This window comes from Balaenoptera physalus (genome assembly GCF_965194825.1).
Source record: "Balaenoptera physalus genome assembly, chromosome: 16".
NCBI classification, from domain to species: Eukaryota; Metazoa; Chordata; class Mammalia; order Artiodactyla; family Balaenopteridae; genus Balaenoptera; species Balaenoptera physalus.
In genome coordinates, this window is record NC_138898.1 from 13,421,372 (window position 1) to 13,448,594 (window position 27,223).

At 45.3% G+C, this 27,223-nt stretch overlaps 2 protein-coding genes across 8 annotated transcripts in view; one reads left to right on the forward strand and one right to left on the reverse strand.

Moving 5' to 3' along the window:
* Positions 1-10,376, forward strand: part of SULF2 (sulfatase 2) — a 143,953-nt gene extending 133,577 nt beyond the window's left edge. For 3 of the 6 annotated variants that reach the window (XM_082431391.1, XM_082431390.1, XM_082431389.1), the window contains exons 12-21: positions 3,619-3,835; positions 3,961-4,057; positions 4,523-4,617; positions 5,557-5,616; positions 6,021-6,190; positions 6,393-6,535; positions 7,616-7,739; positions 8,446-8,479; positions 8,721-8,774; positions 9,738-10,376. In XM_082431391.1, coding sequence (XP_082287517.1) covers positions 3,619-3,835; positions 3,961-4,057; positions 4,523-4,617; positions 5,557-5,616; positions 6,021-6,190; positions 6,393-6,535; positions 7,616-7,739; positions 8,446-8,479; positions 8,721-8,774; positions 9,738-9,768 — 1,025 coding nt within the window. In that variant the 3' untranslated portion in view covers positions 9,769-10,376. The remainder of the gene's footprint in view (positions 1-3,618; positions 3,836-3,960; positions 4,058-4,522; positions 4,618-5,556; positions 5,617-6,020; positions 6,191-6,392; positions 6,536-7,615; positions 7,740-8,445; positions 8,480-8,720; positions 8,775-9,737) is intronic. The other 3 variants (XM_082431394.1, XM_082431393.1, XM_082431392.1) reach the window with 2 other exon arrangements.
* An 839-nt stretch (positions 10,377-11,215) lies between these two features.
* Positions 11,216-27,223, reverse strand: part of NCOA3 (nuclear receptor coactivator 3) — a 124,573-nt gene continuing 108,565 nt past the window's right edge. Inside the window, exons 17-23 of one of the 2 annotated variants that reach the window (XM_082431358.1) lie at positions 26,854-27,025; positions 19,606-19,899; positions 18,431-18,535; positions 16,620-16,848; positions 15,641-15,815; positions 15,014-15,155; positions 11,216-14,695 (exon numbers count right to left, since the gene is read on the reverse strand). In XM_082431358.1, coding sequence (XP_082287484.1) covers positions 14,684-14,695; positions 15,014-15,155; positions 15,641-15,815; positions 16,620-16,848; positions 18,431-18,535; positions 19,606-19,899; positions 26,854-27,025 — 1,129 coding nt within the window. In that variant the 3' untranslated portion in view covers positions 11,216-14,683. Of the gene's footprint in view, positions 14,696-15,013; positions 15,156-15,640; positions 15,816-16,619; positions 16,852-18,430; positions 18,536-19,605; positions 19,900-26,853; positions 27,026-27,223 lie in introns of both variants that reach the window. The other variant, XM_082431357.1, reaches the window with a different exon arrangement.

Below are 27,223 nucleotides of genomic sequence, written 5' to 3' on the forward strand. Positions count from 1 at the left end.
TACTCATTGTAGTTCTGATTTGCAGTTCTCTAATAATTAGTGATATTGAGCATCCTTTCATGTGCCTATTGGCCATCTGTATGTTTTCTTTGGAGAAATGTCTATTTAGGTCTTCTGCCCATTTTTCGATCAGGTTGTTTGGTTTTTTGTTACTGAGTTGTATGAGCTGTTTGTATATCTTGGAAATTAATCCCTTGTCAGTAGCATCGTTTGCAAATATTTTCTCCCAGTCCCTAGGTTGTCTTTTTGTTTTCTTTGTGGTTTCCTTTGCTGTGCAAAAGCTTATACATTTGATTAGGTCCCATTTGTTTATTTTTGCTTTCATTTCTATTGCCTTGGGAGACTGACCTAAGACAACCTTGGTACGATTTGTCAGAGAATGTTTTGCCTGTGTTCTCTTCTAGGAGTTTTATGGTATCATGTCTTATATTTAAGTCTTAATTAAGCCATTTCGAATTTATTTTTGTGTACGGTGAGAGGGTGTTGATTTACAAGCAGCCGTCCAGCTTTCCCAACACCACTTGCTAAAGAGACTGTCTTTTCTCCATTGTATACTCTTGCCTCCTTTGTCGAAGATTCATTGACCGTAGGTGTGATGCTTTTGTTTTCCTAAAGGTTCAAATTGCAAAGCAAGAATTGTCGCTTTTAATTCTTTTTTCTGCATTCCTGGAAACTATTTTCGAAGAATCGAGCTCCAGCCTCCATTATTACAATTAGCGGTGGCCTAGACCAACCAACCACATTATTGTGAATTTGCTTTCTGATATCAGGGAGACAATTTCCCATTAGAGCAGATATGAAGAGATTCCTGTGCACTGGGGCTTCCAAGTTAAAGGCAGTGTGCCTTTGAAAAGTTTGCATGAAATGTTCAAAAAGGCTTTGGGATGCTTTCCTCCCGAGTACAGAATTCAACCTTAAACTAATTAACTTCAGGGGGAAAAGCCTCAAATATCGCTCCTGTCAAATCTTGACTGTCAGCCTCCAGCTGAGCCTCCTCCTGGTCATTTGCAGGCCTAGGAGAGGTTCCCGCATTCAGGGGGAAAGAGGTGGAGTCAGAGTGTTTTTTAATATCATTTTTTTCCCCCACCAGCTGTGTTTCAAAGAACTTTAATTCAAAATAATCAATATGCCATTGTGGCATCTTGGGGTGGCCTGCTCTGAGCCCCAACACCTGCACGCCCTCAGTTCTCCATAGGTGACTTAGAGCTTAGAGAAAAACACCTCTCAGCCCCGCCTCACTGCCCACCCTGTGGAGAGCATCCAGCTCACTGCTGGGGAAATAGACTCGGAGAAGATCAGTGACCTCCCCAAGCCTCCCCTCCCTTTTCTGTCTGGGAGAATGTGCTGCTTGGCTCTTTTTTCCCCAGTTCAAATTAATGGGTTTTTTGATCTTGTTTTGTGGGGTTTTACTGCAGTGTAATTAACATATTACATTAGTTTCAGGTGTACAACATTGTGATTCGATATTTGTATATATTGCAAAATGATCACGCCAACAAGTCCACTTAACATAGCTACAAAAATTTTTTTTCTGGTGATGAGAACTATTAAGACCTATTCTCTCAGCAACTTTCAAATATGCAGTACGGTATTATTATCAACTATAGCCACCATGCTGTACATTACATCCCCAGGACTGACTGACTCTGTAACTGGAAGTTTGTACCTTTTGACCCCCTTTGCCCATTTCGCCCACCATTCCTACCCCCCACCCCCCCATTTGGCAACCACTAATCTGTTCTCTATGAGCTTGGTTGGTTGGTTGGTTTTAGATTCCACAGATAAGTGAGATCATATGCTATTAGTCGTTCTCTGACTTATTTTGCTTAGTATAATCCCCTCAAGGTCCACCTCTGTTGTCACAAACAGCAAGATTTCCTTCTATTTGATGGCTGAGTAATAGTCCAGTGTGTGTGTGTGTGTGTGTGTGTGTGTGTGTGTGTGTGTGTGCGCCACATCTTCTGTATCCATTCATCCATCAGTGGACACTTAGGTTATTTCCATATCTTGGCTATTGTAAATAATGCAGTGAACATGCGGGTGCAGATGTCTCTGAGTTAGTGTTTTTGTTTTCTTCAGATAAATATCCAGAAGTGGAATTGCTGGATCATAGGGTGTTCTATCTTTAATTTTTTGAGGAACTTCCATACTGTTTTCCAAAGTGGCTGCAACAATTTACATTCCCACCAACAGTGCACAATTGCTCCCTTTTCTCCACATCCTCGCCAGCATGTTATTTTGTATTTTTTTGATAATAGCCATTCTGATGGGTGTGAGATGGTATCTCACTGTGGTTTTGATTTGCATTTCCCTGATGATTAGTGATGTGGAGCAGCTTTTCATGTACCTGTTGGCCATCTGTATGTCTTCTTTGGAAAAATGTCTGTTCTGATCCTCTGCCTGTTTTTCAATTGATCGTTTAGGGGTTTTGCTATTGAATTATATGAGTCTTTATATTTTGGATATTAATGGCTTATCAGTTTTTATCATAAGTGGATGTTGAATTTCGTAAAATGCTTTTTTCTGCATATATTGAGATGACCATGTGATTTTTATCCTTCATTTGTTAATGTGGTATATCCCATTGATTTGCAGATGGTAAACCATCCTTGCATCCCTGGAATAAATCCCACTTGATCATGGTATATGATCCTTTTAATGTATTGTTCTATTTGGTTTGCTAATATTTTGTTGAGGATTTTTGCATCTATGTTCATCAGAGATAACTAGCCTGTACTTTTCTTGTAGCATCCTTGTGTGGTTTTGGTATCAGAGTTATACTGGCCTCGTAAAAATAAGTTTGGAAGTGTTCCCTCCTTTTCTATTTTTGGAAGCATTTGAGAAGGATTGGTATTGATTCTTCTTTAAATGTTTGGTGGAATTCACCAGTGAAGCTGTCTGGTCCTAGACTTTTTGTTTGTTGGAAGGTTTCTGATTACTGATTCAATCTCCTTAATTATATCCAATTTTTTCCCTTTTTTTTTTTTTAATTGACATGAACGTCACATAACAAAATTACCGTTTTTACAATTTTATAAATATACAATTCAGAAGCATTTAGTCCATTTACAATGTACTGCAACCATCCCATCTAGTTCTAAAACATTTTCGTCACCCCAAAAGGAAATCCATCACCCTTCTCCCCCATCCCATGGCAACCACTAGTTTGCTTTCTGTCTCTACGTCTTTACCTATCCTGCATATCATATAACTAGAATCATACAATGTGTGCCTTCAGTATCTGACTCCCTTCACACGTTAGTGTTTCTGACAGCCGTCTTGCATTGTTGCTTCAGTTCTCCGTGTCCGAATCCGCCATCGTGTGGATGTCCCCGTTTACCTATGCACAGCTCCTCCTTGAGATTCTCTCAGGCCAATTCCTTCTTAGCTCTGGGACTTCAGTTTCCCCAAGTGAATCACCTTGAGGTCCTTTCCACTGGGGTCCAGGGCCCACTTTCCCGGTAGGTAGGTTTCCTGAGCCCCCCAGTCTCGGGCAGCACTGAGGCCCTGGCTTGGGAGCACAGCCCTGTCTGGATCAAGAGTCTGCTGCCCAGGGAGCCTGGCGAGCCTGGCCAGCCTGCCCAGCCTCCCAGCCCAGCCACCCCTCTGACCCCACAGAGTACAAGGCCAGCTACGTCCGGAATCGCTCCATCCGCTCAGTGGCCGTCGAGGGGCACCACGTCGGCCTGGACGACTGGTCCCAGCCCCGCAACCTCACCAAGCGGCACTGGCCAGGCGCCCCTGAGGACCAAGACGACAGGGACGGCGGGGACTTCAGTGGCACCGGGGGCCTTCCGGACTACTCAGCCCCCAACCCCATTAAAGTCACACATCGGTGAGAGCCTAGGGTGGGGGTCGGGGGTGGGGCTGGACCTTGGCAGGGGCGCCCACACCTCTCGGGCCCCTGCCTGGGCCCCCTCAACGCCCCGAGGGCCCCACATGACCCCTTCTCTCGAACAGGTGCTACATCCTGGAGAATGACACGGTCCAGTGCGACCTGGACCTGTACAAGTCCCTGCAGGCCTGGAAGGACCACAAGCTGCACATTGACCACGAGGTGACGGGAGTCTGGGCCGGGAGGGTTCTCACGACCCCAAGCTCGGCGGGGCCACCAGCCACAGCTGGAGGCAGGGAAGCCAGGTCCAGAGGAGGGAGGCCCCGCGGAATCCTTCACCAGGGCCAGCAGTGTCGGTCCTGGCCTCAGACAGACAGCTCCTGCCGGATTAGGGTGGGGGGAACAGCACAGGCACGTCGTACCCCTTTGTGATCTACAAGATGCTCACGCCACACTCAGCCCTTCCAACAGGCCTCGGGGGAGACCTTGAAGTCCCCCATGGGCTCAGCTGGTTCTCGGGCAGGACAAGACAGGAGAATGACCCCCAGTTCCTTCAGCAGGTGGAACCAAGGACCCCCGCCTCAGCACCCACAGACGCGCACAGTGGCTGGGAGGCCCCGCCAGGCCAGCCCTGCTGACCCAGCCCCCCCAGAGGCTCACGGCCTCCTCTCCTGCTCCCTCCCTCAGATCGAGACCCTGCAGAACAAAATTAAGAACCTGAGGGAAGTCCGAGGTCACCTGAAGAAAAAGCGGCCAGAAGAATGTGACTGTCACAAAATCAGGTGAGGAGGTAGCAGAAAGCCCCCGGGAAGGCCCCGAGTGCTCTTGCGGGATTACTCCTAGGGATATAGCATTCCCTCCTCTGTGACTCCTTTCATTATTTTTATATCCCTGTCTCCTTGCTTAGGGTAAACATAATTAGTAATAATTCACATCCCCGTTGTCAGCCACTGGGCAGAAAGCACTGCCCCTCGGGTACCAGCCAGATGCCCAGATTCATGCACTGCTGACAGGCAGGCCCTTGACTGTGGAGCCGGTTCCCAGGAGGGAAAAGTGCCTCTGCTGACTGCCCTTCTGGGAACAGCCCACGTGGCCCAAGGCCCACGTTACCAGCTCAGGGAACCCCCAGCCCAAGGGTCTGAACTCAGGAGCAGCGCCGTCCAACAGAACCTCTCTGGTGATGGAAGCAGCTGTATCTGTGCTGCCCGATATGGTGGCCACCAACCAACCACACGTGGCTATTGAGCTCTGAACTGCGGCCACTGGAGCTGAGGAACCGAATTGGTAGTTTAATTAAAATTGAAATAGCCACATGTGGTTAGTGGCTACTGTAGTCACTGCTGCCTTTCCAGAAAGGGCTTACAAAATATGGGTTCCCCCAGGGCTGGCCCTGACCAAGCGTGAGGTGGGCGGGGGCGGGGGGGCAACCCGCCTGGAGATGCTGAGGCTAAAGCCACGCAGAGCCAGGCCCAGCCTCCAGACTTGGCTAACTCGCCTCTACCCCGGCCTTCTATGTGTGGCTGAGGCCTTCAGCGGGGGGCTCCCAGGTCACGTATGGAGGAGGGAGCTGGGCAGGCAGGGGGCTGCCACGCAGGGCTAGTACCTCCCCAGCCCCGCCCCAGGAGGAGAAACAGGGATCCCAGAGAAGCGCAGTTCGCAGCCACCCCCACGCTGTGGCGCTGTGCACAGTGTCTGAAAGCCAGGCTGGGGGTCTGTTGCAGTTACCACGCCCAGCACAAAGGCCGCCTCAAGCACAAAGGCTCCAGCCTGCATCCGTTCAGGTAAGGGCAGAGGCGGCCCTCCCTTAAGCCAAAACAAACAGGGACAAGCCAAGTCCTGGCCTTTCCCTGGGAGGCGCAGCAGTCCCTGCAGAGGCCCGACTGCCAGATCAACAACGAGCAGGGGTCCGGGTGCCCCTCTGTGGCCGGAGCGGGTTACTGCAGGGCAGGGCAGGGCAGGGCAGGGCAGGGCACAGGCCCCAGGGACGGGTGTGAGCAGGAGGCCCGGCACGCCCTAACCCTGTGCTGCCTCGGGAGCTAACATTGGATGACAGGAGCCAAGGACCTGGGCAAGGGGCCTTTCCTTTGGGAACCCTCCAGGGCCACGACCCTGGCTCCCTGGGCAGGAAGAGGCTCCAGGGTGGGGCCGGGGCAGGTGTGAGGGGTGCGGCCCTGTGTGCCCCTAGGAAGGGCTTGCAGGAGAAGGACAAGGTGTGGCTGCTGCGGGAGCAGAAGCGCAAGAAGAAACTCCGCAAGCTGCTCAGGCGCCTGCGGAACAACGACACGTGCAGCATGCCCGGCCTCACGTGCTTCACCCACGACAACCAGCACTGGCAGACGGCGCCCCTCTGGACGCGTGAGCCAGCCGGGCCCAGGGCGGGGGCTCCTCCTGGGGGTCCCAGCGCCCCCCAGCTTGTGAGCGCTTCCTGGCCAGACCCTGAGGGTCTTTCGGGAACAGGTCCCCCAGCAACCTCAGGGGTCAAGTGCTCCGGCAGGAAGGGGCTGGGGGCTGGCAGCCAGGGCCTCCTCGGCTCAGGGCATGCTCTCTTCCCTGGCAGTGGGGCCCTTCTGCGCCTGCACCAGCGCCAACAACAACACGTACTGGTGCATGAGGACCATCAATGAGACCCACAACTTCCTCTTCTGTGAATTTGCAACCGGCTTCCTGGAGTACTTTGATCTCAACACAGACCCCTACCAGGTACGAGCAACACAGGCTGGAGAAATGGGGCCCCTGCCAGGTAGGCCCCCCCCACCCCGAGGAAGTGATAACCGGTTTTTCAAGTCCCACTGAGTCCCTAAGACAGCAGACGTGAGCTGAAGCCACCAGGAAGGCTGGGACTGTGTGTGCCATCCGCCCTTCCTGCCTCCATCTTCCTGCGTCTGGGTACAGCCTCTTCCCTCCAACTTATGCACCTGGCACGGTTCCAGCAGGCTTTGTGGGATCTTGGGAAGACGCCTAGAACTTTGGAGGCTCAGGGGTCCTTAGGGTCAGGCCAAACCCTACAGATGATAGGCCGGTAACTAATACTCAGGCAGCCCTTACTCCGCGCTTCCCCTGTATTAACCCAACTGAACACATGCGGGACTGAAGCGGCCACGGGGCCTGGTGACTGGAACGTGCGTGTCCCTTCTGAAACAGATGGTCACGACCCAGCTTCAGCGCTAGAGCTGCTCAGTAGCATGGCCTTGGCATTGCCCAGTCTTCCATGTTTCAAGAAAAGCCTGAAAGTAATCTTTTACATGATTTGTAAGTGCAAGCAACTCGATTGTCTTGTTTTGCTCTAATTACCATACAGGCCACCAGTCTTTCTCCTTTGATAGGTCATCCCTGTATTTTACAAAAGGGGGTGACAGAGCTGGTAGGTTAGTGGGTCACCAGCGATTCCCAGACCAGGTAAGGACAAGGTCACTCACCCAGCCCTTCGCCAGATGGCTGCTTTTCCATCAAGAGGACCTGAGGGGCTGTGAAGGAAGGCTGCTTAAAAATACAGGGCTGGGAAGGGCTTCTTTCCAAGCTTGGTAAATTTCCTGACCAGTGGCTCCAGGAGTTCAATGTGACGTACACAGAGGTGGTTTTTATTTTGAGATTTCATGCATGTGGGGCTAGAGGCAAAAGGTAGTTCTAACTGTTCCAAACCCCAGCTCTTGTGGAAGTAGAGGTCACCATCCCTTCACACCTTGTACTCCCCACCTGCCTCAAGTCCCCTAGCTGGTAGAAGGGGGTGTGGGGGGGGTCCCTGTCTTCACCTTGTTGATAACCTACCTTTTTTCCAACCAGTTGATGAATGCAGTGAACACCCTGGACAGGGACGTCCTCAATCAGCTACACGTGCAGCTCATGGAGCTGAGGAGCTGCAAGGGTTACAAGCAGTGTAACCCCCGGACCCGGAACATGGACCTGGGTGAGCAGGTGCCCCAGCGTGGTGCAGGGTGACCACAGGAGGGGATTGAGGAGGTCCTGTCTGAAGAGTGAACCCAAAATCGCCAGGAGTTGGTGAATTCTCACCAGTAGCTATAATATCACCTTCCTAACATTCACCAACCACGTGCTCCTTTTACGATACGTGCCATCACTTACCCATCACTATAAGCCCGCCAGGGTGCTAAGTGTTTTACATGCATAAACTGACAAGCCTTCTGACAACCCTCTGAGGTGAATCTGCTTGTCCTCGTTTTATGGATGAGTAACGTGACTGGGTCCAGAGCCCACGCACTTGGTCACACTACCACATCCTCTGGGAAATTTGCCGAGAGCCCACACTCGGGATCTCCCCGCTGCCCTTGGCTGTCTGTCCTCGGTAGCATACGTGTTCTGTGCCCACGTGTGGCTCCCCCACTGTGACCAAGGTCAGTGCTGAATGACTGCAACAGAAGCCTGAAACCGATAAGAGGCCACGAGAGTGTAGGCGACCTACCAAGAGTCTTAGGGACAGATCACCTGGTAATTCAGTCCCCTCTGTCTAGGAGCCACTACCAACGTCATGGGTTTGTGACAAAAGACCTGAAGTGTTTTAAAGAAGAAAAAGAGGCAGTTATAAAGTTTGTCCTTGCTTGTGCCACTTTTGCCCTAATTTACCTGTTTCCATGTTGTGCATCTCTCTCCTTTAGGACTGAAAGATGGAGGAAGCTATGAGCAATACAGGTATTGCGTTTGCTTTTAAAGCCTGACAATCGCCCCATATGGTGGCCCATCCTGTAGTCTAACCTCGAGGTTGCACGTGTGAGGTTGGGATGCTACCTTTCTCTGGTCTGCCAGGGGCCTAGCTCACCCACCAGCGATAGGTGTCCACTAAGAGACCTTCTTTGTCTAGTTCTTTGGGGGTCACTTTTTCTTTCTTGGTGATGGTTAACACTCTTTCTCCTTTTGACACTCGAAAACTTAGGCAGTTTCAGCGTCGAAAGTGGCCAGAAATGAAGAGACCTTCTTCCAAATCACTGTGAGTTGAGGAACCAGTTTACCAACAGAGATCTGGCCTGATCTGCTTCGTTTTGCCGAGGCTGTTCTGCATGCGTGCCCTTTCTCACTTATTCCTCTCATCTGTTCCCATACGAGGGGAAGCAGTCATGTCAGTCTTTCCCATAAAATAACATACTTGGATACATTTCATGTTCTAGATTAATACTTTGTCTAATACACCGTTGTTCTCCACATCATCATCTGTGCTTGGCAAGCTCAAGGCCTTCCTGAGAGGCTGAGAACCATGTCAGTCGGCTAAGTGCCAGGCGTCTTGAAGGCTGTGGCTGCAGAGGTGCTACCTGGTCCACAGTGTCAGCGGCAAGGTGGCCTCACTGAATAGTTTCCAAAACATCCGTGCTACGAACGCCAGGGCCAACAGAGGCTGGTAGGGGCCAGGAGGCTGTGGCAACCTGCAGAGGTCACTTTGGTCTAAAGAGAACGGAATGGGATGCAATTTGAATCCTCTGCTTCATCGAGAAAATCCAGAAACGTAGATATGTGTGAGAATTTGTTAATGCTGGCAACTAATTTAACATGAAGTTACCATGCAGGCCAACCAGCCCCCTTGGTGAGCTGCCATTTGCAACCTCTGGCCTATTCATTTCTGTCTTTATATGCATATAAACCTGTGTGGCTTTAACAGGAAAAATAATGAGCCAGTTAAGCATTTCTTTGGTGCTACCAGAATGAAAGCACTTGATCTTTACATCTCACTTTCTCCTTAGCCACTATCCTATCCAGATCTTTAAATGACATCTTTGCCAGCCACTGAATGTGTAAGCCAACAACTGACGATCTAGATGATTAGGTGATAGCGAGCCCTGAGGGACCTAGAAATACTCCTCCTCCGCAGCCACATCCTTGAAGCAAAGCTTACTCAGCTGTAGGACCAATGAAGAAATCCATAAGCAGCGTGATACATGAGTTTGCTTTTGTTCTACAGGGGACAACTGTGGGAAGGCTGGGAAGGTTAAGAAGCACGAGCTGGACCTCCAAAAACAGAGGCATCACCTGCACAATGAAAAACTCTGATTTCCAGCAGACCTATGATGTTAGCCAAGAAGCCTGAGACACACAGAATTCGCTTTCAGTCAACGTGGCAGATTCTGGAAGAGAACCATCAGGAGTAGTGAGACTTCTGGAAGTCCGTTTTGCCCTGCTTTTGCTTTGGATTATACCTCACCAGCTGCACAAAATGCATTTTCATATCAAAAAGTCACCACTAACCCTCTCTGAGAGGCTCACAAGGGAAGAACAGCAGAGAGATTTTCTTGGAAATTTTCCCCAAGGGTGAAAGTCACTGGAATTTTTTTAAATCACAGGGTAAGAACCACCCTGTTTTGGGAAGAACCACCCTGTTTTAAATCCTCTTATTCTTTTGTTCCTTCACAAAGAAGGAACTAGGAAGCAGGACAGAGGCAGGAAATGCTGACCGAGTTTCACAATGAGTCAACAGCACAAAAGTCATAAATTTATACTTCACACGATAACCCTGGTTGCCTCTGAAGAAACTGACTTAACTGTATATATGTGACTATTTACATGTAACCAGCTCGGGAACTTTTAGGGGAATTTGACTAATTAAGAAAACCCAATTTTCAAGAGCGGTGGTGTCAATAAACGCTGTGGCCCATGTAAAAGAAAACCCCGTGCAGTTGTAGACTTTCCTCTTCCTGACCAGATGCCATTTCTCCCAGGATTCCTTTGTTATCTGTCCCAGAACTGATGTTTTTTAAAGTCCTGCAAAGACATGAAGTTGATGTATGTCCCAAGTTTTAATAAAATTGTATTTGTAAAGAAATTTTGTAGTCTAAGTATTGTCAAACAATGTTGAAAACCCCAGCCAGTGACTAGCAGTTGGTATGAGAGAACCTTTGACATTTTCTAAAAGGCCATTCTTAGGAGTTTTTTTGGTGTGTTTGGGTTTTGTTAAAAAGCATTCAAGATACCACCAGTCAACACCTTTTTGGAAGGAGACACCATGGGTTTAGATGGTTTTTTAAAAGGGAATACATGGTTATAAATTGACTAGAATTTCCCATACTTCAGGGACCTCAAAGGTAAGTCTCATATCACACCAGCTTTAGGACCTCACTTTTTAAAAGTATTAACCAACTGCAAAGCAACTCACCTTATCCAGCCCTTCGTCGTGTACCGGGTAGTCCCATGGGTAAAGGTAGCTGTCGGAACACTAGACTGGGAGGAGAAGGAACTTCAGCCATCACCTGGCCCAGCACGTTTCTTCCTGACACACGACCCCTAAGCACTTACCTCGTGTAAGAACAGGACCATGCTTTCAAGATTTCTTTTAACCTCACAGAAACTGCTACTATTATCTGAAATAGGATTCCTTAGCCTTATCTCTTACCCTTTATCCAATCGGGATTTAAAAAAAAAAAAAAAAAAGTGGCACACTCAGCCTTCAATTTTAAATAGAAACCTTTATTTACAATGACATCCAAAATGATCAACAAAGGAGTCACAGCTTACCACTCAATCATCTCATAAGTTATCCCATGTGGTTTGGATTCTTTGCAGTGTGATTTATATTTTTTAAAAACAACACTTAATGTAAACTTGATTGAAAGTGAGTTCATTCTCAACACTGTAAGTCAATTCCTGAGAATTTAAATATTGCTCTCAGAATGACATGTCCATCTTCTTCAAAACCCCACATACTGGAAAGAGAGAAAGCAAGAGACGGAAAGAGAAAGAGAGCGCCCTGCTCATGAGTAAACAGTCAGCCTTGGGGCCACGTAACAGCCCCTGCTCCTCTGCAGCGGGGAGCTCATCTACCCAAGAGGTTCCACGCCTATGAATTTCCCACTTGCGAACAAATGCACGGATTCTGCAAATAAAAAGGGAACTGGGCAGGCATATGGGTAGCCGGCAATCCATTCTGTTTACTTTCCAGCTGCATCTGTCTACGGATCAAGGAACTTACAGGACAGCAAGCCAGCTATGTTCTGTAGTACCCCACCCCTATACACCCCCGACTCACCTTAGATATTAAATACTGATTAACTAAGCAGTCCTATTGATTGATATTTACACCTCTCCATCAAGATGCACAGTTTAGAAAAGTGGCATCATAATAGGAACATTAACAATGGATTTCTCTTTGTTTTCTTAAAGGAAGAAACGTATCTCCTTTGTATCATTTTGATCTTTATAAAATATATATATATTTATATTTATATATCTTTGGATTCAGCAAAAAAGTAGGTACTGGAAATATCTCACATTCTAAAAGCAGATGAAAACATTACTTACATTGTTCACCCAACAGATACTAAGGTTTAAAAAAGTGGTGGCGGTGAGGGAAGGGGTGAGGAGAGGTAGGCAGAGGAGTACAAAGAGAATTATCCGAAAAAGATAAAACAGGAATAAAGGTAAAAACAACAAATTATCTCAAAGACTGCATCTATTAAAAGGAAACAAAATCTCAAATTTGCACCAATAAAATGAACAAGTAGAAAATATAAAAACTTATAATAAACTTCATTTTTCTTCCATATAAAAAGGGGGTGCTGCCTTCCACTTAGCCTGGAGTCAGGACTGACTGAGGAAAAGAATCATAAAACTTTTTAATTAAAAGTCAAGAAAGGGTAAGAGCACCATTCTATTTCTCCCACACACGTGTGACTTCAACGAGAAAGGTTCAGATACATCTGATACAACTGTGTCTAAAAAGACAGAGACTCTTATTCAGCTCTGCCTCTGTCTCCAGACCAGAGGATGTGTTATCTAAAAAGTACAGGCCACTCGGATGGAAGCTGATGGATTTATAATCTTAGATTTGTTTTTAACCAGGTGGGGGGAGTGTGAAACTCAAATCCACTCTAGTGGTGGTTCTGGGAACAGGTTTCACTTACCCATAAGTCAAAGAAATTAAATGATCTCACTTTCAGAGACACCTAGAAATATTCGCTAAACGTGTGAAAAATTTTTAACTGGCTCTCAGTTATTGCTAGGAAATGACACCAAGGCTAACAGACATTTGAAATTCATAGATAGTCCAAAACCCAATTTCATTCAACTGTTTGAACCTGATTAAAGTAAACCAGGTAAAGGGAATTAAACTTGACTTTCTTCCCTATTCCCAACTGACAAGTGGCAGCAGCAGAAAGGGGCGGGGGCAGAGCAGGGAGGGAATGCAAAGGCGCCCAATCAGACCTCGGCTCTGAATCTCAGGAAACTGGTTGCTATGGAGACTGAACTCCTTAGGAAATAACCATGATGCTACTCCTCCAATTCTCGGGGGAAAACATCACAGTAGTGGAAGGACAAGACAAGCTGAGCAGACACCAGGAACCACACACTGAGGATTCTACGCCTGAGATCTCAATGTGGGACTCAGGTCCTAGCAACCAAAACCTTAGAGCACTCCTAAAATGGATGAGAAGACAACGTATTCACTTTTTTAAAAAAATACCATGAATTGCCATTTAATTTATGGACTGCTTAAAATCCAAGATTCTTCTTTGAAATCAAATTGCTTGATCTTTTAAAATCCTTGATATCTGGGGGGTTTTTTTAAGTTTATTTCCCCGTATCTATTCTCTCCCCCAAAATTAACAAAGTGCTTAGTTCTGGTAGAGAAATTTTTTTAAAAAATTTAAATGTCTACATCTAAATGATCTCTTTAAAAAGCATTTAGATTAAGAGACTGAAAACAAGCGAGGCATCTAAGGCTGGGGGCAAGGAAAAGCTGTTGGCCACTGCCCCATCCCCCAGGCCACAAAATTCAGGGGATGACTTCTGTTGGTAACCTCACCATGTTGAACTTACTGAAATCAACAATGTTAAATATTTAGTTTCACAAACTCTGTAAAAATGAGTTGTTGTGACCTACAAAAAAGGTATATACATATTTTACATAATACAATATCTTAAAGGTCATATTTACAAAAGAAATTCTATTCACAGAAACACTGCGAAATTCTGATTCAGAATGCAGTACCTGGCCTTGGGTTTTCTGCAGTTTATTTTCAAAAAGCATTATTGCTCTACCATATAGGCAAAGGGCGAAACCAGCACTTTCAACAACAACAACAAAAATCACAGTTCTTGTCCAACAGATTAGTTTAGACAAAAACTAGGTATGTGGTTCACCGTTCCTCAAGACCTCGAGAATATTGCATTTATCCATTACTTTTTAAATAAAGTGCACTCCGCTGCACGTTAGCATATGAAAGACTGCCACTGACTGCTGCAATTAAATACTGTCATCTATTTTCCCTTCTGCGAAGCCATTTGACACCAAGGACAATTCCTGGAGGTGAAGTATTACAGGACAGTAGGGGCAGATAAAAATGCTATTTAGGAAAAAGCCTAGGACAACCAAGAGTAGGGTCAGAGCAACTCAACACTATCCTTAAGGGAGAACTTTGAAATGCCCACTCCCGGGACAGAACCTGATAGTGACAAAAACACTCGAGGTTGGGACCATGCTCTTCACCCAATACCGCAACTATCAAGAAACCGGATGTTCTAATCTCGTGATTTCTCCAATGTTCTCTGGCCCACCTACATTTTTTCCAAAGACTTTGGATAGCCAAGCAGAAAAAAGTGACACCGGACAGTTCTGTGATCAGTAACACTCCGTGCCTCCACAATCACATCCTGAAAAGGCAGAACGCCAAAAATATTTCTGTTTTAAACACCATGATACATAGGAGGAGGGAAAAATCAACAGGTAGATATCACGCTTCAGCTTAAAATCCAGTCCTGCCTGCTCAAATGACATCACTTGAAATACCCTTGATGGAGATCAAAGCTGGTCCTTTCTTCAAAGCTGGGTGCCTAGACAATGATTCTTTACTCCCAATAATCCTAGTGCAGTGTCATTTGTACAGTGATTTCCTTGGAGGTCCTGGGGTAGAGATGTCAGCAATATTTCTGTTGGCAACCAGAAGTAACATGAGTAAAACACACACTTTGCCCAACAGAAAAGAATCCGTTATGTCTACACTGATGGCTTGCAACATGGCTCTGGCTGACTGATTCAGTTCTTAGATCCCAAATTTCTGAAACTATCAACTGGCCCAATGCCTTCAAACCAAAAGTTTTTTCAATGATTACATATATTTTTAAGTTATACATCCAAGTTTAAAATCTACCTAGGACCTTCAACATTACAGTTGAGGCTCTGGTTCTCTCCAGAGAAAAGGAAACATTTTTTGAGAAAGGTAAGGAACAGATCCCCCCACCCCGTACCTGATCAGGACCCATCGGCATGCCAGTCATGGGCATGGAGTTCATGGTCATCTGTCCCATGGGACCACTGCTGCCATTCATGTGCACCATACTATATGCTGCAGGATTCCCCTGGTGGGCAAACTGCTGCTGGGAAAAAGAGCTGTAAAGAAAGTAGGAAATTACCTCCTGGGTCATTTTCATAACACAGGACATGCACACAGAGACTACCGCAATTTTGTCAATGTCGCTGTACTCAAGCAGAGAACAACATGAGCAAGAAAACTCTGACAGCCTGCCTTCTATCTTTCACAGCTGTCTGTGCTCACTACCCTCGTGGAGATGCGCACAGTAGGAAGGCTTCTCAAAACAGAGGAGCCAAATCACACACTCTCTAATGTAAGCCTAGGACCTTTCATCTCCCCATCCAAACAGGCTTGGCTGAAAAACAGAGACTAATTCCCTGAATTTCTGGCACTAGAATGTGGCTGACTTTTACGAAGTCCCTATTCTGGGAATTCCCCAGCAGTCCAGTAGTTAAGACTCTGCAATTTCACTGCCGAGGGCTTGGGTTCAATCCCTGATCAGGGAACTGAGATCCCTCAAGCCAAGCGGCCCAGCCAAAAAAAAAAAATCCCTGTTCTTCACCTGTTCCTGGTCAGGGTTCCTGACGGCCAGCCCTTCATTTCCGAGGACTGATACATGGGTGCGGTCTGAGGGTGCTGCATCATGGGATTCTGGGAGGGACCCATTCTTGATGATATCATCGCATTGGGAGGACTAGGCACTCGACCAAAGGCTGGATCTGGCTGTTGTCCCATCCCTTTAAAAAGAAAGAAGAAGAAAAAGAAATTACAATGCTCAAATGCTACCTCCTTAGAATATCAGCTTTCTATAGTAACTTGAGGTTCTTTTGTAAAGGTGGGGGAATGTGTTAAGTACAAGGTATAAAGATGCTGCCTGCCAGTAATTCTTGCTTCTCACCAAGGTGACAACTAGAGCAACAGGCTTACTCCAGAGATGCACACTGGGTGGATCCCCCGAAGGGCAGTTACTTCCGTGAGCTTTCTGTATGAAAAGGACACCATACCACGCTGCTCCTCACTCCATCCCCCTTTAGAGGGCAAAGAGCTGTGTCCCCAGCTGACAGGGACGCATCCTCAAATGTCATCTCTGCAATAGATACCTCTAGCCCCACTCCCAGCACGTTCCTGGAACCTCACAAAGGCATGGCTGTAATTAATATGCCCAAGCCACCAAGAAAAGGAACTCAAAAAGCCCACACAGTGCATTGCTCTCACTGTTCGGAGATGGCAGAGTTCTACTACGCTGGGACATACTGGAGGGGACCTGGTAAGTCTTTCTTCCAAATTAAGATGTGGGGAAATGTAAAAACTAGACCCGGGGGGAAAAAACCTGAACTATGATAGATCATCTACCTCAATGACAATCACCTGTGCAATGCAGTAGACATTTTTGTTCTGTTATTTTTTAATTAATTTTGTTTCTCTCGTGAAATAACAAGAGAGTGAATAGCATTTGTTTTTAGTATACAACAGACCTAGTGACTCTCACAGCCATACGAATGTTACTTTGGGGAAGACATTATTATCCCTGACAAATTTACCATAATTTGGTGGATATGGAAACTGCTGGGGTGGAGCCTGTGGCATGGCAGGCCCTGCCAGGACTCCGTCCATGGTGGGGGACGCAGTCACGTTAGGGGGTGGACTGAAGGCCTGGGTTTGCTGCTGCTGTTGCTGCTGCTGCATCATCATCGCCACCCTCTGCTGTCGGAAGTGATGACTCAGCAGCTCTCTGCTGCGCTGGGCGACCATCTGGGCGTTAAGGAAACCCTGCTAATGCCCGAGAAAGAACGCAATTACACACATGTGGCAAGAGCTAGCCAATTTCATACATACAGTGCCCCCATGACACATGAGGTATCAGAAAGAAAAAACACCCAATGCCTTTCTATATAATTACAAAAAAGGAAACGCACAATTCTCATTATGGTAAAGGCTTTCTGGCTCGGTGTGGGTATGGGCGTTGGGGGAGCAGAACAGGGACGTGGAAATTACTGGGGGCTGGAGGACGAAAGCAGATACGTCATCGGGCTTTGCCATAGTTAGAAAACATTCCTCAAAGTGAGAGAACATGTAGGAGTAGAATTTGAGCACAAACTTTTCAAAAACTATGAAATAAAACAGCAAGAAGAAAAGGGGCAGGCATGAGACTATGTTTGGGGGAGAAACAAAAAGGGAAGCCAAAAACAAAGGGATGGGGTTATACTCAAGAGAAGCAGGAATCCACCCCAGAAGCTCTTGTAGTCTCTCTAAACCTTCTGACAGAAGAAGTGAAGGGTAAGGAGGTGACGTGATCAAAGCACTGAACAAGGAAGCTGACCTGTTGATTTGCCAGCTGGGAGAGATCATCACCAAAAAGCAAACATTTATCCTCTTTTTGGAAAGCATCCTAGCTCAGCTTATACAGGAGGTCTGACTATCAAGAAAATATATAGGTATCGGTACTTCTGAGTAGGTCTAACAGCGAAAACTAGGCATTACAGAATTGTTGTTGTTTAACAATATTTCAAACCACAGTAGGGATTCTCGTGTAGTCATCTCCCTGTGCACACTAAGGAAATGCCTTAATATAGTGTCCACCATGCGCTGGAGGCAGACAGAACTTTAACAGCATTCCTCCCACTATGGGAAATCAGGTCATCTCAGAGGCTGTCACTGAGAGTGGGATTATAAATTATTTATTTTCTTCTTTATACTTCTTATAATTTCAAATTCTACCCAGTGAGCATGTGGTTTCACAATCCAGGAACAGAAAAAAGTTTACAGATTTGTTATTTGCAATTCCTGAAAAGTAAATGGTAGCTGTTTTCATAACACAGCAACTGATCACAAAGGGAGTCAATTTTTTTATTAATTTTTCTTGGAGTACAGTTGCTTTACAATGTTCTGTTAGTTTCTACTGTACAGCAAAGTGAATCAGCTATATGTATACATATATCCCCTCTTTTTTGGATTTCCTTCCCATCGAGGTCACCACAGAGCACTGAGCAAAGCTCCCTGAGCTATACAGCAGGTTCTCATTAGTTATCTTTTTTATACACAGTATCAATAGTGTATAATATATGTCAATCCCAGTCTCCCAATTCATCCCACCCCACCCCCGGGGAATTAACTTTAAAAACATGCATCAGTGGTTTTTAATAAAAGAACCTCTCTTCCTCTGATTCTTCCTAGTTACCAGTAGGAGAGACAAAGGGAAGAAGAAAAGTGTGATGGGACCATGGGATGGTTCTTACACAAGAAATTTGGGATTGTGTACTGTCTTTGTTTAATAAACATTTACTGAGAGCCGAGCATGGGCCAAGCCCTGTGCGGGGCATTCAGCCCTGAACACGGAGAGACTGATTCTCACCTGGGAGTTGACCTGGGGCTGCATCATGGGCCTCATCACCGCAGCCCCACCAGCAGTGGGGTTTTCCATTTTCATTTCAAGTGCCTGACGGCTCTGATTCAAAAACTGGGGAGACACAGGGTGGTGAGAATGCAAGTGGAGCACGTTACTGAGCCCAGACAGCTGTCCACACCCTTGGCACCACCCAGCGAGGTCATGACACCTCTAACCCACTAACCGGGCTAAGTCATGGCTAAGCTGAACCGGCACACTTCCACATTTCAAAAAGGTTGGCGCTGGAAAGCCCTTGGCTGCCATGTGAGGCCTTCATGTTCAGCAACAGGCGGAAAAGTGAAAGTGCAATTCTGCAGCTTAAAGAATGTCTTCCACAGGAACTCGAAGGATTTATAAAGTCAGATTTTCTCTGGGATTACTTAGGCTATTAGGGAAATAGCTTTAATTTGATCAAAGTAACACTGGAAAAAACTACTTCTGCTACCTTTTCCTGGGTAATTTTTAGTGGAAAGAAATGGTAAAAAATGATACCATGAACGCATTAACACAGCTTTCCTGAGTACCTACGCTGACTTTTAGAAACATTAATACACTGGAAGAGTCTCCGGCTCACTGGATTCTCAATTCACTCATCTGCTTATGTGGTTCGATTCCCCCACATTTAAGAACTCAGTGCACTCAAGATACAAAATAAAAATAAATTTTTAAAAATGTGTTACGAAGGAAACAACGGAAAAATAAATACTGAAAGAGCTCAAGTTGTATAACACATCTAGAAAGCAGAGGTTCCTTAAAGAAACTGCTCAAATCAATAAGGTTTCAACATCTGGCTATTAACATTAAGGACTTTTTTTAATAATAGAAATTATCTACCTCTAAGACTACGAAGCCATCAAGAAGCACTCTTCTCCCCCAAGAGCAATCCTCTCTGACATTTTTTATTTTTCAACCTGTACAACAGAATATTCTTATAGAAAGGTATCCAATTCTAGTACAACCACTCCCTAGCAAGGAACCATCCATACAAATAAAATGTTACACAGAAGTGAAAATGAAAGGAATTTCTTTAGTTGACGAGGGATAGAGAGCCAGTGGCAAGAGCCCTGAAAGAACACAGTCCAAAAACAAATGAAAGAGGAGGAGGCCGAAGGGAAAGTTGCTTCGGACGTGTGACTGGTTACCTGCTGGCCCTGCAGCCTCTGCTGAAGCTGCATTCTAAGTTGCTTGGGAGTGTTTGTCCGGGGTCTCATGATGTTGGCCCGGGGGTGCATTCCTTGGAGAGGAAAACCGCCTTGCTGGTTCATCTGATTCATCATCGAGTTAAAAGGTGGAGATTGTCCCGGAAGATGAAAGCCTCCTTGCACTGGAGGCCCCTGTGTCGGGTACGTCTGCCCATATAATGCCGCCTTCTGCTCCATCATTACTGCCGCTTCTTGGGCTTGGAAAGCATCCTGTTTGGACTCCAAAGCTTGTCCCTAAACATCAAACACATAAATGAACAGTAAAGTACATGTGGGAAAGCAACAGAAATACAATGCTTTAAAGAAGGTGAAAAATATAAGTCAATATATGTGAACAATGATGTTGCAGAATTCCAAAAGCGAAATCAAATTTATTGTCTTAAATTCCATGAGACCAGAGACCAAACCATCTTTTAATAGCTGTGTACTAGTGCTTACGGAGCACAGGGTCTCACACAGGGAGACACTCAAATATTTTCTGAGCCAAATATCTACAATGTATTGAGTACCTGGAGAAATACTATTTGTTCCAGACAAGATTTCTGTACCAACACTGACCTCCCATGCCAAGTGTAAAATAAATCAATTAAAATCACTGTGATTGGGCTTCCCTGGTGGCACAGTGGTTGAGAATCTGCCTGCTAATGCAGGGGACACGGGTTCGAGCCCTGGTCTGGGAAGATCCCACATGCCGCGGAGCAACTAGGCCCGTGAGCCACAACTACTGAGCCTGCGCATCTGGAACCTGTGCTCCACAACAAGAGAGGCCGCGATAGTGAGAGGCCTGCACACCGCGATGAAGAGCGGCCCCCCGCTTGCCACAACTAGAGAAAGTCCTCGCACAGAAACAAAGACCCAACACAGCCAAAAATAAATAAATAAATAATTTAAAAAAAAATCACTGTGGTCAATGAATTCTCTTGTCATCTGCACAAGAATGCTTTTGAAGGTGGCAAGAGGCGAGTATAGTAGAGACAGGTAAATTAACAACAGCCCATGTCCCCTGAGGTGTATTCACCACATGAACAAAACCTAAAGGTGGGGCTTCCCTGGTGGCGCAGCGGTTAAGAATCCGCCTGCCAATGCAGGGCACACGGGTTCGAGCCCTGGTCCGGGAAGATCCCACATGCCACGGAGCAACTAAGCCCGTGCGCCACAACTACTGAGCCTACGCTCTAGAGCCCATGCTCCGCAATGATAAAAGCCACCACAATGAGAAGCCCGTGTACCTCAATGAAGAGTAGCCCCCGCCTACTGCAACTAAAGAAAGCCCGTGCGCAGCAACGAAGACCCAACGCAGCCAAAAATAAATAAATAAATAAATTTATTTAAAAAAAAAAAAAACCCTAAAGGTGGTCAGTCATCCACTATTTGTATGTGAGGAGAAAGAAACCTATTAATTCAACAAGTATTTATTAAGTGTGTTATATGCCAGGTATCACTTCTCTACGTGCTAACCATGCATACAAAGTAATGTCCAGCAGAAAAAGAAGTAAAAATAAATACTCTGAAGGAGGGGAGAGCCTGCCATGTTAAGACAAGAAGAGCCAGGCAGGTGCTGCATCCACCTTTATCTTCTCGTCCTCGGCACAGGATGCCAAGTGTGCAGCTGACACCTTCACCAAGTCTCATCCTAAAGCACACCTCACCCCGAGGCGATAGTGACACCATTCTCTATTTTCCCCCCCATCTCAGGCCTTTCCTTGGAGGAATGTTAAGAGTTCATCCGCCCTAGGCCCTTCTTTCCTCTCGCTACCTTTTCTACTCGGTCTCCTCATCCACTGGTGACAACTGCCAAGTTTCTTTCTCCAGCTCCAATGCCTCGGACTCTTAACTGTGCTCATACAGGCGCCCACTCAACATCTTTACCTGGACATCTTGGGCATCTCAAACTTAACATGTAGAGAACAGAAGGCGTGATTATCAACAGTCCCTCCAACAAAAAAAACCCCTGATTCTTCTCCAATCTTCCCTACATCACAATAGATGGCAACACCATTCACCCAGAACTAAACGCCAGCAACTCCGATTCCTCACAGTCTCCCTTCCCAAGTGTGCAAGTGCATATGTGTGCACACAGGGCGCAAGTCCTGTCAGCTTTTCCTCCGTGACACGTCGCATAGCCTTCCCTTCTTTTCATTCCGTTGCCATGACCCTTCCCAAGACATCTCCCTGACATCTGTGCGTCTACTCTGTGCCATAATACCAATTCCCTCCTCCAGACAGCAATCTGAGATTTCTGTTTATATAGTAAATCAGACCATAATATACTCTATATTTCTCTTGCTAACCCTGCTAAAATGACAGCAAACAAGTTAAAAGGTAGTATTTATCCAAAAAAAAAAGAGAATATTGAAGGCAACAAGATAAAAAATTTCAACAGGCATCTGGAAGACAGAAAGTGTAGGGAGGAGTAAGCAACTCAACACAGCAGAGAAACTGAGACCAGTGTGCCTGCAGAGAAAACCCACCTGAGGACTGAGTCAATGTCTCCCATGGAGCCAAGGCAGCACTCCACTGGGGACAGCAGAAGGTCAGGGAGGGCGCCCAGACAGGGGACTGGTTAGGAGGCTGAGTACAGACCAGGGGAGCCCTCAGCCATCAGACTGCAATACGACTCAATGGCAACACTGGATGCCAGAAAACTATGGAACTACTCTTTCAAAATTCTAAGAGGAAATTATTTTCAACTTAGAATTTAATACACGGCAGGCCAGAGGTGCAGTGGGGTGGATGGAATAAAGACATTTTCAAACACAGAAGGACCCAAAAATTGCAGGGACAGAGAAGTTAACAGAAATTTTGTTTCAGCAAAGGAGTAAATCAAGAAAGAAAATGACTTGAGATTCAGGAAACTGAGGCTCCAACACAGGAGAAGAGTGACAGTTATTAATTTCTAGAGCAGCCTCAAAAGGGCAGAGTTAAACAGAGGGACATATAACAGGGAGAGAAAGAACTGAGGAATTATCTAATGTGTATGAACATGTGAAGAAGAAGAAAAAAGTAAGAGAAACTTTTAGCAGTAAGTATGTGAAAACAAAGCAAATGAAAAGACAAGGCAATTAACTCAAACAAACAAACCAAAAACAAAATCCTATGCAACTACACCTGGCTCAGCAATGAGCCAAAATGATGTAAATATAGGGTACCTATTTATTTAAAAACAAGGGACATAGTCAGCTTGAGGGGAGAGACTGCACGTGCCCACGCGTATGTAGAGGGCATGGGTGTGAGGGTACGTACTAGAGGAAGGGGGTATAAATACAGATCCACGATTTCTTACCTAAAATTCCAAAAAAATTTTAATTCTTTACAAAAGACTAACAATTTTTCATTAGCACCAAATGTATTTAACAGCAAAACCTGGCCTGAACTTGTACGAAGCAACACATAATCTCTATAATATCCCACTTAGTGTGATTATGTATTTTGCTGTAGAAGTATTAGCACGTTTGATCACAGGCTATTGCCCAAAAATTACAGTATTGCTCGAAACTCTATCAAGAGTATTTTGTAATATATGGTACCCATGCACAATTTTACCCTTCTAAGATCCAAAAATTCCTGAATTCCAAAGCATATCTGATGTCAAGATTCTAAGATAAGGGACTACAAACGCGTAGTCAACTATCATATCTGGAAATCAATAAATATAGACTGAAGTTGATAAAGAAATAGCTGCATAATCATATTTCTTAGAAATATTACCAAAATAAAGAGGTGAGTTTCACCATCTCACAGTGGGGCAAAGGAACTGTGGTTCTTCAGTAAGCATATTTTCCTATCATTTTATTTTTAAATTAAAAATGGATTACTTTGCTGAAAAATAAAAATTAATTACAACAAAAAAGGAAAACTGGTCTCATCCTTAACCTGCTTACAATCCTTCCATGGCTTCCCAATACACAGAAAAAGTCCAAACTCTTAAGACAGCTTTGTAGAACCTAGCCTCCATGTACCTCCCCAACGTCATCTCACACGGCTCCCTCTCCGTTCTCACCAACCTCAGCCACTTCCTAGAACCCGCAAGCTCTTTCCTGCCTAAGCAACTCTGAGTTAGCTGTACCTCTTCTGGATTGTTCTTTCCCTAGGCTGTTTGCCTAGCTAGCTCTTTCTCATCCTTCAGGTGTCAGCTTACATGTCATCTCTCCAGGAAAACCTTTCCTGACTATTCAAGTCAGTCCCCAGTTATTCTTTATCTCATCATCCTGGTTTTGAAAACACAAACATTTTTAAACTAAAGAACAAAACTATAAACAAGCCCCCACTAAAAGGAAACTGGATGGACTTCCCTGGTGGCACAGTGGTTAAGAATCCACCTGCCAATGCAGGGGACATGGGTTCGAGCCCTGGTCCAGGAAGATCCCACATGCCGCGGAGCAACTAAGCCCGTGCGCCACAACTACTGAGTCTGTGCTCTAGAGCCTGTGAGCCACAACTACGGAGCCCGCATGCCTAGAGCCTGTGCTCCGCAACAAGACAAGCCACTGCAATGAGAAGCCCACACACTGCAATGAAGAGTAGTCCCCGCTCGCCGCCAACTAGAGAAAGCCTGCACGCAGCAATGAGGACCCAACGCAGCCAAAAATAAATAAATTTATATAAAAAAAAAGAAACTGGCTTCCCTGGTGGCGCAGTGGTTGAGAGTCTGCCTGCCAATGCAGGGGACACGGGTTCGAGCCCTGGTCTGGGAGGATCCCACGTGCTGCGGAGCAGCTGGGCCCGTGAGCCACAATTACTAAGCCTGTGCGTCTGGAGCCTGTGCTCCACAAGAGAGGCCGCGATAGTGAGAGGCCCGCGCACCGCGATGAAGAGTGGCCCCCGCTCACCACAACTAGAGAAAGCCCTCGCACAAAAACGAAGACCCAACACAGTCATAAATAGAAATAAATTTTTTTTAAAAATCATTTAAAAAAAAGAAACTGGGCAAACTATTCACAATATACAATATAGACAGGTTAACAGTCATCCTGCAAACATGCTTTTTTAGAGAAAAATTTGACATCCCGCCCTATCCTAAGAAAAGGTCCCTTTATTTAAAGGTCTCACAGCATCACATGCCTTTCCTCGTAACCTCTCCTTCACCATGTCTACTTCTATCTGTGTGGTTCCTTGCCTGAGTTCTGGGAGCAGGAAATAAGTTGTTCACTATTGCTCTTCAGTCTCTAAGGAAAGATTGATTGGCATATAGAAGACAAATATTTGTTAAATGAAGGAATCAAATCAGTAACTAAAGTATCGCTACAGATCAACAAAATAAAAACCCCATCAGAACTATTAAACTATTAAACACATCTCAATGGCCAAAAAATATAAAATATGTTCAATCTTGCTAACGAAAGAAATACAAATTAAAACAAGAATCTTTGTTGCCCATCTGACTGGCAAGGATCTGAAAGAATAATCATGCTCAGTATTTGTCCCGTCACATGCTCTTCCACACTGTGGGTTCTTTCGTCTTCGTGGGCCATGGCAGCAGTGCTGGTGAGGGTGACGGACTGGAGTCATCACACCCTGCTGTGGAAAAGCAGCTATACGATCATCCAGGAAAACTGCCTGAGAGTATGTAGATAAACCTCTAAAATAAGCCCTCCAACCCAATCATCCTTTCTCTTGGATTGTAGCTAGGACAACAGACAAAGTGAACAAGATGTAAGTAATTCATAGAATTATAACAAAGTATTTAGGAACAATTAAATTTTCATCAGTAGATAACTGGTTAAATAGTGTTCAATAAGACGGATACTATTTGCCCATTAAAATTAAAGATGTATACATTAAACAAAAAAGATGATTGACTATGACTTTCATAAAGTAAAACAGGCCACAAAAGTATTTTAAACGTCTGCTTCCTTTTTTTTTTTAAATATACACACAAAAGTTACTTATGATTCTTTGTGCCAAGATTATGGAGGATTTTCAACTTTTTTAAAAAATATGTACTTTTGTGATTGTCAGATTTTTATATAAGGATCATTAACTATTTTACATGAAGACAAAGAAAACTATTTCCACCTTAAATAAAATTCTAGGGGATTTTCCTGGTGGTCCAGCGGTAAAGAATCCGCCTTCCAATGTAGGGGACGCTGGTTTGATCCCTGTTCGGTGAACTAAGATCCCACATGCCACAAGGCAACTAAGCCCACGCACTGCAACTACCGAGCTCACGCACCTCAATGAGAGAGCCGTGTGCCACAAACTACAGATCCCACGCACCCTGGAGCCCGCACGCCACAACTAGAGAGAGAAAATCCGCACGCCACAACTAGAGAGAAGCCCACGCGCCACAACGAAGAGTCTGCACTGCCATGTCTCAACGAAGATCCCGAGTGCCGCAACTAAGACCCGACACAGACCAAAAAAAAAAAAATTCTAGTGGCAGTTAAAGCTTCTCGGTCCTCATGTAACCCTCACTTCCTCCCCCAGCCAGGTCAGACACGGCTCCTCGGTCAGGGTCACAGGTGGCTGATACCCCCAGGTGTACATCATCACTGCTCCGTGTTTCTCAACCACCCTTTAAAAAGTTCTGTGCAGTGTCTGCCACACTGAAGTGTAATTCTTTTTATACCCATTTGTCTCCCCAACAAAGCCTGAGAACCCTGAGGATCTTTCCCACTTATCATTAAACACACAGACTTACACAAGTGCCCCCAAACACACATCCTATAATGAAAAGATCCACTACAAAATGTATGTTTCAAAAAATACAGATTTGTAAATGGCATATTCTCATAAGGCTGAATAGGTAACTAGGAATAGGAGATGATGTTGTTGGGATATTCACAGATTTACCAGTGTAAACAGGTTTTGTTTTTACAAACAAAGCTTGCCTCCTCAGAGTATACACCGGTTGTCCAGGGAGTAGAAAGAGGTAATTATAAAAATGAGGATTCAACTAACATAAGCAAAAAGCAGCACTTTAAAATCTGTATAGTAGTTTTACTGGATCATTTCTATGGTTGCCTGAAATTTGACATCTTTATAAAACTGTAAGTTGCTCGAAGTTCTATCACAATTATAAAGTATATTTTCTAAATTTAATGCTGGTATCCATGAATGTAGTGCTGTACATAAAGAAAAGATACACATATAGGCACTATTGTACATGGCTTCATGGATATATGCGAGCACGCGTGTGCGCAGACACACACACACACACATTTCTACTTCCACAGTACTGCTACCTACTTGATTTACAAGTTCAGGAATGCCAAGAGCTCTGTCAATTTCTTCCAGGCCTGTGGCATCTGTGTTGCTCAAGAGTGTGTGCAGCTGGTCCAACAATGCTCTTTCGTCACTCTGGCCTTCAAGGTTAGAAGGTGGCCCAAGGAGATCATCCAGGGAATTCCTAAGAAGTGGCCTAAAAAGAGACTTAGATTCAATTTCAATGGTGCTTTTCCTCTTAAAAAAAAAAAAGATCAAAGTAACCCCGCACAGTATTTTTAATATGCAATAACTCAAATAATACAAGTGTAAATAATAAACTAACAGAGTAGCAGAAAAGAACAAATGGCATCAATTTAAATTTAAGACCCACAATTTTAAACCTCACCAGGTC